General features: G+C 43.7%; 1 protein-coding gene across 2 annotated transcripts in view; it reads left to right on the forward strand.

The window, feature by feature from the left end:
- Positions 1–5,271, forward strand: part of ICE1 (interactor of little elongation complex ELL subunit 1) — a 69,906-nt gene extending 64,635 nt beyond the window's left edge. Inside the window, exons 19-20 of one of the 2 annotated variants that reach the window (XR_009210489.1) lie at positions 1,644–2,824; positions 4,003–5,271. Coding sequence is in view for 1 of the 2 variants with exons in the window: in XM_032135196.2 (XP_031991087.1) it covers positions 1,644–1,825 (182 nt within the window). In the remaining variant the exon portion in view is untranslated. Of the gene's footprint in view, positions 1–1,643; positions 2,989–4,002 lie in introns of those variants that run through there. The other variant, XM_032135196.2, reaches the window with a different exon arrangement.
- Positions 5,272–10,960: the final 5,689 nt, after the last annotated feature.

The following is a 10,960-nucleotide window of genomic DNA, read 5'->3' on the forward strand; positions in this document are numbered from 1 at the left end:
GTGGAAGACTGTACGTTGAGCTTAATGAGAACAGCGTTTTTCATTAAGCTGCTTTCTCTGAAACGCCTTCTTTAACTTTAGGATAGCCGCTGAGGTGGTGCACATTTCTTCCATATTACAGTGTACTTTTTACAATTGAGGTTGTGTATTGACATAAAAGAAAGTAGCCAGAATAGTGGCTGATGAGTTGTCTTGCCAGCAGATGCAGTTTTACTCTGATACTAGAGTGGGTGTAACCTAGAAGCTGTGGTAATCCTCGTCCCCGTGAGGGAGAAGGAGGAGCTGATTTGGGGGCCTGCTATAGATGAGACCTTGTGCATGGCACTGCCCCACAGCCTAACGGGATCCCCAAGACAGCCATCTGAGTAGATGGCATTGTCCTTCTTGTATACAGGAGGAAACCAAAGCTCAGAGAGAAGAGTGATTTGCTGAAGGTGAGGCTAGGAAGTGCCATCCCTGCTATTTGCCCAGGTCTGTCCCTCTCCAGAGCTAGCTCTTTAAATAGTGCCACATGCTCTTATTTATTAAAATTCTTTTTAACCTCTTGTGTTTTTCTTACTGTTGAACTTTTTTATTTGTTTGAGTCATGGCCTTACTATGTACCCCGTGCTCTATGCTTTCTCATTGCTTATAATTTATGGGGGGGAAGTAATTTTAAGAGCTGCAGTTCTGCCTGCTTTTCAACATTAATGTTTGAATGTGTGGGCTTTTGTATTATTTGAAATGGTTGTAGTTTGCCCTGCTGGAGAAAACTGAGATACACATTGAGTATATTTCATTGGAAATGCTTGGGGCCAGAAGTGTTTTAGACTTCACATTTCCTTGGATTTTGGAGTATTTCCTTTATATTGACGAGTTGAGCCTCCCTAATCAGAAAATCAGAATGCTCCCTGAGTATTCCCTTTGTGGGTCATGTTGGTGCTCCAAAAGTTTCAGCTTCGGAGCATTTTGGATTTCAGATTTTTGGAGTAGGAATACAGTACAACCTCCAATTTTAACTCCTAAATTGTTTAACCTAAATTATTTAAGTAAATTAAATTTTAACTAAATTAAATTTTAATAACTCTGAAATAAACTTATCTTAAAAGAGAATTGTGATAATATACTGTAATGTATAACCTAGCTATAATCCAGAATCATACACTATACTGTAGTTTTTGAAAGTATGGTACGGTACAAAAACAGTTTTTCACTATATCTCATTTTATTATGTTTTTTTCATTTCCAAAGTCCATTTATAAATGCTTCCCGTGGATATCTCATAGAGTCATATGTTTAATGAATGTTTTAGGATCACATTTTATTAAAACTTAAATATGGGAGTGTGATCCTTCCAGAACTGTTTTGGGAAGCTCAGTGGTGGCCATGGCTGACTGGGATCTTTGAGGCCCTCTCCCTTTTACAAACACACAAGCAGTCCTCAGAACACTGCCGGAGCCAGGAAACTACAGACAGCTACTCTCTGGCTTTTCTTCTTTTTTATTTGTGGACAGATCTTAAATGAATTTTTTTATTGTGGGTTTTTTTTATATTTAATTTTCATTGCTGACAGCATTCTGTATTTGAATAGTATTCCAGTAGGTTACATCACTAAAATTTTGAATATTTTCTTGTTTTATGACTGATTTGAAATTTCTTTTCAGATATACCATGGGGTATACAGTTAGCAGCCGTGTATGCTCTTTGTGACTTGAGTCCCAGCAATCCAGCAGAAATTTCCAAGATCCTGGAAGCTTGGCGGAGAGAGGCCTCCAAAAGCGTTCCGTCTGCGATTGTCAGCTGCCTAGAGGAAGTCAGTGCCCTGAGCACAGAGGAGCTTGGCTGACCCGGGATGCCACTGAGGCTTGAGAAGTGCCTTGACACATTTTGAACACAAATAGTTTGGTCAGCTTTCAGAATACAAAGGGAGGTTTAAAAACGAAAGACATAAAATAGATAAAACAGACCAGAGGCTCTCCTTATTGTTTGGCAAGGAGACAGGAGAAACAAGCAGTTGCATAGTCGTTTTTCCCTAAATCTCATACATTTCACTTAAGGCTGTTGTGATCTGTGACGTATGGGTTATATTATTGTGTCTTTGTCAAACAACAAAAACTTGAACTTAGCCCTTTTTTTGCTGCAGAAAGTGTCCTTTTAGTGGCTTCTTAAAATTGAGTGGCATTTTATAATGAACTTCCCAATATAAAAACACGATTTGGTTCCTGAGCTGCTGTTGTTGGACTTGTGCTCCAATGAGTGACTAGGAAAAAATAAATTGGCAAACACCTAGAGTTTTCTGCTATCTTAGCTGGAAATGAGCTGCAAAAGTTTTTCTCAAGATGTAGTGCATAATTATCAACATGGAGAGCCCTTAGCAGAAACCCACTTTAATGCGTTTTCTTCATATCCCTAAAGTTCCTTAAAAACATGTGACAATGTATCAGGAAGAGGAGAACTGAAGAGTAGAAGTTCCCTTGCAGATTTTTTTATCAGTGACATGTAATGAGCAATTCACAGATGAGCGCAGGCAGAGCTCTGTGTGCCGTGTACATATGGACCGTGCTATGATGTGTCTCACATTGGAAGATATTCCACTTTGGGAATTTTAGTATTTGTATATAGAAAATGGGTTTAATAACTCACCATGGTTTTGATTTGTCTTATATTCGTTATTTCTTAAAACTCTTGTATGTGTTTTTATAATAAAAAATAAAAGTAAGCCATGGATATTACTGTTCTGATTATTAGAGTGAAACTGGGTGTTACTTCTGCTCTACCAAGGGTGAAGAAGACATCTAACCAAAGATAGAAGAAAATGGTCATTCCTAAGGAGACCTGCCTTCTGGTGAGAGAAACATTGCATTGCCAGTACTTACCCGGCTTTGAGTGTTTACGGAGATGCTCTTTAGTGATACCAGATGCCAGATAATTAAGTGCTTACAGGCCCTCATGATTGGATTTTTTGTTCAATTACAACTGCTGCCCTTTAACAATTGCATTTGGCAACAATTTTGTTACTCCTTCCTTAAGTAATTATAACAGGCATAACTGAAATTTTTAAATCACTTGGTTGTCCTTTTGGAAGCTTTGTGTTGATAGTCATTCTTACTACCAATATGTTGAACAGATTCTCTCTGCCAGGTGCCTTGCTGGGAGGAGCTAGTCCCATGGCATTTGGGTAGAGGAAAATCCTAAACGAGTGGTCACCCAGTATATACAGCAAATCATAAATTGGGGAAATAGCAACAAAGAAAACCTGGAGCTTTGCATATAGAGTAGCAGGGTAGACGCCTCTTTCCATGTCGTGGTCAAAGAGGATCTCTGAGGAGGTAACATTACAAGGACCTGGATGGGGAGACCCAGACTTGAAAGCAGGCAGGAGGAATGTCCCTGCTGGGGCAGCCCTGCAAGGCAACAATCCCATGAGTGCCAGAAGGAGTCTGCTGGAGCCAAAATTCCTGTCGCGTGTCCATGAGATCAGGTTTCATAACTGCCAGTCACTCAAGACAGCTGGGAGCACTTTCATGCTGAGTGGCGTCCGAGGCTCCAGGAAGATTGAGCAGAGGTGTCACATGCGATAGTTCACCGGGGCTGTTCTGAGGAAAAGGGATGTGAGAAGGGCAAGAGGTGAAGTGGAGAGACCTGTTAGGAGGCGACTGCAACAGGTGGAGCTGGGAACTGACGGTGGTGAGGGTGCAGATGATAAAGGGCAGATGGACTTCACATCTATTGGGGTAGAACTGATGCTGTGTTCATTAAGTCCCGGGGAAGAATCAGGGAAGACGCCCAGGTTACTGAGTTGAGCACCTGGAGTTGGGGATAGATGCACAGGTTTAGGAATTACAGGTGGTAGGAATCAACTCGAGCTTTCCATTTAGGACATGGGAACCATAAGACCTCCAAGTGGAGGTGGCAGGGAACCTTTACAGGAAAAACTCTATAGAAGGGATGTGACAGAGCTGTGGAAGTTGATAGCATATGGAGACTACTTAAAGCTCTGTGTGTATTTCTGCGTTCACCTAGGGAGAAAAATAACTTCCCCCCAGTCCGTCCTATAATTTGAAGTGCCACGGAAGAGGGAGAAGACGAAGGACCGGGCAGGAGGTGGTGTGGGAGGAACCCTGTCGGTCATTCATTGTCCAGGCACTTGGCTACCGATGTGGCTGGAAGCTGCAAGGTAGGTGAGGTGAGTGACCTTGGTGAGCATCTTCCACATAGTGATGGGCTTGGAATGGGTGGCACAAGGAGTGGGAAGTGTGGAAGAGAGAAGAGCAGGGCGTGGTCCACTGAGTTTGTGGAAATTGTGCTTAGTGAGTGGATTTGTCAGGTGGTTCAAACGTGTTAAACCTCAGCAGTCGTATGTGTTTTTAATTAGTGGAGAGGAGGTGCACTGTTGTTTATTAGCACCGGTGCTAACTTTTGCTTGCCATACTTGTTCCTTGAGTTTACTCGGCAGCATCCACTCCATATGAACTGATGATGATAAATAGGCTTGAAGTTGCCCATGGTACTGTGTTATCCCCAGAGAGTGGAAAGGTTTTAAGCTGTTACTAATTTCCAGTACTGAAACAGAACATTATCGTAACGTTTTATTACTTGAACCAAAAAAAAAACAAAAAACCAAAACTGTCAACACAAAAATAAATGAACACTTTTCAGCCTGGAGTTAGATGAGGCTTTCAACTGGTGCTTGGTGGCTCAAGCTGGTTCCCCTGCAGCTTGATAAGCCTTTCAGTGCAGAGGTAAGCAGGAGACACTGAACCAGGCTGCGCCGGGCAACGGCAGAGATTCTCGGAGCGTCCGCACGTGATGGTATTTGTGCGGGAAGCCAGGGCAGCAGAGAAGAGGGTGAGAATGGTCAACAGAGTGTGGACAGAACACGAGATGATTACACACTTCAGAGTGTCATTTTTCACAGAGAGCACTCTGTTACATTGTTTAATTTGTTTTTTAAAATAGGATGTGGCAGTATAATTCAGCAAGTTCAATATTTAAGGAACATGAAATAGAAATAAATTCATACCTGGGCATGGAAAGAACTGCACTGTAGCCATTAGAGGGCACTGTAGACTCACCTATGAATAAACCATCCGGAAGAGAAAGGGAACCTTAACTGGAGAGGTCGTCTGGGTGCAGAATTTTGCGCTCTGAGAGCCTTTATATCAGGGAAGCATTTCCATTCATGTTTGGGGTGTTCCTTGCACTTCCTAGGGCCATTATCAATAAGTAAATGGGGAAAATGTGTGGATAGAATAACATGTAAAATTCGTGTTTAAGAGCATATTTCAAAAAAGAAAAAAGCAAATACTTAAGTGCTTTGATCAAAAAACAAGGAAGGAAGGAAGAGAGAAGAAAAGAGAAAAAGAAGAAAGAAAGGAAGGAAGGAAGGAAGGAAAGGAAGGAAGGAGAAAAGCAAGTGGCCAGGTGAGTAATTGGTAGTGGCAGTGAAGTGAATGGCAGGTTGTGTCACTCTCCTCTGATGAACTGGTGGGCAAAGAAACTAGCCAATTAAGTCATCCTGCCCACATTTAACATTACTTTTTTCAAACATCCCTGACACAGTATCTTGTGTAGAACCATATTACAAAGAATTTGTAGTGTGAATAGAGCTCACACCTGTAAATCTAATCAACCACCCTCATTCAGACTTAGGATGCAACAATGTTTCAATGAGGGTGTTTTAAAAATTTAGGAGAAAGTTGAAAAACTCAGATCTATAAACTTGTACATGCTTTCCTCTCTTGCTTGCTTCCATCTACCTGACGCTTTCTCAAAGAAATTCAGAGTGCATAATTGTGAAACAAGAAGTTCATTTTCTTGCCCCTCTAAGGGGAATTTTGAGGAATTAAAGCGCCCTCACTGTATTGCAGTCAGTTTGTTTTGCACAACTAAATAGGTTCTGATGACAGAGGCAAAAACAGAAGTGTGAGTGAAGAGCCATAAAAATGATATAATTCAGTATTTTATGAAAATGAATGCTTTTGCTTGCTTTCATGAAGAACTTTGTGTTTTTGTGAAGGACGTTAGTACCTTGGAATGCCTTGGCTCAGGCCACCTTGCCTTCCAAAAGCGCACACAAGATGTGTCTCATCAGGGTGTCAAGGTGCCAGCGTTCACCCTGGAGCCCAGCCCTCATTGGCCACTCTCTAATTGCACCTTCCGCGGGGCCTGTCGGCAGTAGGGCGGCCAAATCACACCTGGCTTCTTAGGACTGGAGATTCTAGAGCTTCACCCAAAACCCCTGAGTTTGAAACTCCGGGGGTGCCTCCCGGTGACATGGATGCCCCCAGCAGTTGGGTAGACACTGCCCAGTAAGTACTCTGAGCATTGCGGCCTGCTCTGTTCTGCACCCGAGGTCTGCCCACCCTCTCCCTGCCTGAGCGGCCTCTGCCTTCTCAGCTGCTTTCTGTCTTCAGAGGGTCAAAGCTCTGGTCTCTAGATGGCTTTTCCCACTGTCCCATCCCTTGATCCATTTCCATGGAAATTTGGAAAGAGGAGAAGGTAAGCTGTTCACTGCCTTCCACTACCTTGAACTGAATCCAATCCCTAGCTGGTTTTGTTTTTAATTTTTCCCATAGTCTTTAAGAATATTACTTTTTCCTTAACAGTCATCAATTGCTGCTCTGAGATAACCTCACCCTAAATTACGAGTACACAACTGAAACACAAACTCAAAAGGGAAGGCGAGGAGCTGAGAATGTAAACCCTCAACTACCAGACCTTCCACAGCCATAAACGGACCCTCCTAGGTATTGTTTTTCTGTGTTAATTATTGTTATACTATATTCATTTTAATAGTTTCACTTGTAATGCAATATATACTATTCTTGAAGAGCCTCCTCTTACTTGTGTATTATTGTATGCATATAGCAAATTAAACATTGAAACGGGTCGACACTGAAATGTCCTCTCCCTATCGCCCAGGCACTGTTCTCCCGGGGCTGCACTGACTGGCGGGTCTTTGGCTGCCCTCGCAGAGAAGCCTGGGTAGATGGAGGTCTCAGGGCTGGGGACACCGCCTTCGTAGCCCCGCCCCGGCGGCCCCGCCCGTAGCCTGAGGCCCTGAGGCCCAGCAGCTCCGCCCCCGCAGCCCCGCCTCTGCAATCCTGGTCCCTGAGGTTCCGAACCCGCAGCTCAGGCCCAGCCTCCGCAGCGCAGTCTCTGCAGCCCCGCCCCCGCAGCCCCACCTCCGAACCCGCAGTCCCGCCTCCGAACCCGCAGTCCCGCTTGCGTCTCTGCAGCCCCGCCCCGCAGCCCTGCCCGCAGGTGCCTAACAGTGACCTCGCGGTGCTGCACTCCCTGCGCGTTGGTCACTTCCAGTCGTCGCAGAGGTGGATAAAACTTGAGGTGCCTCCTTCTGCCCTCTCCAGCTACTTCTTCTTGCCAGTGCATACTCGGGCCCTGTGCGTGCGCTTCCACTGGGGAGGTTGTCCCCTGGGGCGGAAGGGTCGAGGCCCCCGTGGGCTTCAGGTTACTTGGGGAAGCTCGTGACCCTTGGAAGCGAAGCTGCTGGGAAGGCTGCGGGAAGGCTCCCTGGCGCGGGACTTAAGATTTGGGATGCAGGAGCTTCCTCTAGGGGCGCGCCTCCTCGCTCGCCGCCAGGGACCTGGCGCTGTCAGGCCTGAGGCCCCTGTGCCCCAGATCCCCCACGGCGGCTGTGCTGGAACCCCACACTTGCTGGACGTGTGTGCCGGGATCCCTGAGTCCAAGCCAACACCAGCGAGATTCTTAAAACTATCCTTGATAAAAATGTAGCAAAATCTCAAAGTAAATATTTTGATTTTTGAATAATAGTCACATTTAGAATGTTGCAACAGTTTTGTAAGAAAATAACACCTAGAAATGTATCAGGAGTTGGAGTTCAGAGGCAAAAGCATGTTTGTGATGAGGTAACCTGAGTCTCTGTGTCTTCGCATCCTGCTGTGCCCCGCCGTGTTTTGAAGGAGGGCTGCAGAGTCACTGACCCTGTGGGATGGCCAAACTGCACATGCCCAGCTCTCTGCCCACCCCAGGGCACCTCTCCCAGCTGCCAAGGAACCTGCTCCCACCCTGACCACTCGCAGATAATCCAAGACTCACTATATCTTAATGGAAAACCACAGTCACATTGGCAAATGTTTGGACAACCCAGATGTGACCTCCAGAAAGCAGAGCCCCGCGCACCCCCTGCGCAGGAAGACTTGGCTGTGCGCGTGAAAGTGTGCAGCTGTGAGGAGAAAGCCCTTCCTGGCCTGTTGCCCTGTATTTTTCAGACCACTACTTTTCCTTTGGTGAAAAAAAAAAAAAAAAGTCTCTGCAGGAAGATGATAGAGTCCTTTATTAAAAGGCATTTAGCCTACAGGAATGTCTGTATTATTGTGATTGTGATTATTAAAAAATAGTCGCAATATACCTTGCCTGGAATTGTTGTTGTTAAAAAGCGCTAGGAATACTTGCATGTCTTTCAGATTGAGGTGGAAAGGGGAGCACCTCTATTTTCTCATGGCTTCATGGGGCTCCTTGCACTCCTGGTACTTGTCTTTTGTCTTGGTGTAGCAATTATGAAACAAGACAAGTGTATCATAAATCATGTTTTTATAAAAGTCATCCCCAAATTTTTGGTAGGGCTTAAAACTTTTTTTCTACACAAAATACAGCACCAAGAAATGTCCATTCAGTTAATGAGAATTTAACCTCACAAGACATTTCTGCTCAAAAGACATTTCTTGGACTGGGTGCGGTGGCTCACGCCTGTAACCTTAGCACTTGGGGAGGCCGAGGCTGGTGGATCACCTGAGGTCAGGAGTTTGAGACCAGCCTGACCAACATGGTGAAACCCGTCTCTACTAAAAATATGAAAAATTAGCCAGGCATGGTGGTGCATGCCTGTAATCTCAGCTACTCAGGGGGCTGAGGCAGGAGAATTGCTTGAACCTGGGAGGTAGAGGTTGCAGTGAGCCAAGATCATGCCACTGCACTCCAGCCTGGGCGACAGAGCAAGACTCTGTCTCAAAAAAAAAAAAAACAAAACACTGAAAAATAACATTTCTTTGCATTAACAAATCCACACTGCATTTGTTATTCTGGCAAGGTCCTGGTGGTTTGTTAGTTTATAGAATTAGCAATCTTTCACTATTGAGATGAAGTAATTTTGATTGCTTTCTTTTGCCTTTATCTTTTATTTTCATTTTGTTTTATGGGGGATGGAATGGGCAGAGATTTACAGGAAATTTTCAAGTTTAAACATAGATATTACAATATTATTTGTTAGTTATTGAAGTAATGCCATGCCACTAATTTTAACTAATTAGGCATTACAAAAATCTTTGCTTGATAAAGAGTTTTTCAGAACTAACTTGGTTTTTCTTTTAAACCAAGGAATACTCAATCTCTGTCTTTCTTAGAACATGCTTGAAAATCAGATATTACTATCATTATATCTGCTTCTAAAGCTGAGGCACAGGCAGACTAAGTGACCTTAACATCAATGAAAACGTGGACTTGTGAAAGGCACTAAGTAGATTCTCTAAACCTGCCTGCTGATTCCAGTATCCTCATAAAGTATCCAATGGCCTGAGATAAAATGTGTTTCCTGTTTCCCAGACCCTGTGTTTTCACCATCTTAAGCTGGGGAAAGAAACGACAAAAAGTGGCAGAAAGATGAGACTTGGTTTATAGTCACTTACATCATCTCTTGGAAGAAGAAAGATGCTGGTTAACCTTGGGCCTGTAGAGCAGGACTCGGGAATTGACCACATGAGGCACATTTGTGCGGGGAACGCAAAAGCACTGGGTTTTCGGCTGCCTGGGGACCTGGGCACCAGGTACAGTGCTCAGAGCAGCCATCCCGAGGCAGATTTCACTGTGCGCAGTCTACGGCATAAGAGCCATGCTGCAAGAGCCGGTGAGTGGCAGACAGAAGTTGCAAACTAGGTCTCTGCCTGTTCTCTAGAGCCTGCCTTTTTCCTAGGTGCATTGCACCTTCTCACTGCCGTATTGTATGCATTCACATGTGAGGTTCTTCTTTTTCTGCAAGAAAAAAGAACAAAACAGATTAAGAATTTCAGGATTATATCCACCTTGTTCAATAGATTTTACCCCAGATAATTTCACAACCTTTTTATAGAATTCCAGATTTGATTAAACACTTCCCTTCTCAGTTCTGAAACTTGCATGGATTTAGTCAACCAAAATATTTTCTCACAAAAACCTTAAAGAACAGTTAACACACACAATTTCTAGTGGTCATGTAAAAAAAAAATGTATATATATATATTTCTACCTATTGATTCATTTAAAATTAGAAATAATTGCTAAGCATTTTAAGAAAAGTATTAGGACTAGTTTGAAATTTAATTTGGGTAGAAGTCAGTTTGCAGGAATGATACATTTACTTTTAAATTTAGTCATATCCATATTCAGGTCAACATTTACAGTGACCAAGATAAAGACTAATATAAAAATCATTTTAACAGAATATTTTTAAAACAGAATATTTTTACAGTTGCAATGGACCAGGGTCCTGAGGAAGGAGCAGGCTTCCCCTGTTGACGCTCTGCAAGGTGGACCTGCAGAGGACTGCCTGGCTCCCTTGTCTAAGAAGGGCAAACATCTTCACCTCGCTTAGACGAAGCCTGAAATGTGCCTTTAATCCCTGGGTGCTCCTGGAAACCACAAACCTGCTCACTCATTGTCAGTAGAGCCCAGTAGAAGTAAAAAATAAAGAGAGGGTTTCTGCAGAATTGTAGACTAACAGCACAATTAAGATGCTGACTAAAATATATATATTTTTAACTTTTATTTTTTGAGATGAAGTCTCACTCTGTTGCCCAGGCTGGAGTGCAGTGGTGTGATCTCTGCTCACTGCAACCTCTGCCTCTCGGGTTCAGGTGATTCCCCTGCCTCAGTCTCTTGAGTAGCTGGGACTACAGGCGCCTGCCACCATGCCTAGCTAATTTTTGTATTTTTTAGTAGAGACGGGGTTTCACCATATTAGCCAGGC

This window comes from Hylobates moloch, unplaced genomic scaffold (genome assembly GCF_009828535.3).
Source record: "Hylobates moloch isolate HMO894 unplaced genomic scaffold, HMol_V3 SCAFFOLD_17, whole genome shotgun sequence".
In the NCBI taxonomy this organism is placed as follows: Eukaryota; Metazoa; Chordata; class Mammalia; order Primates; family Hylobatidae; genus Hylobates; species Hylobates moloch.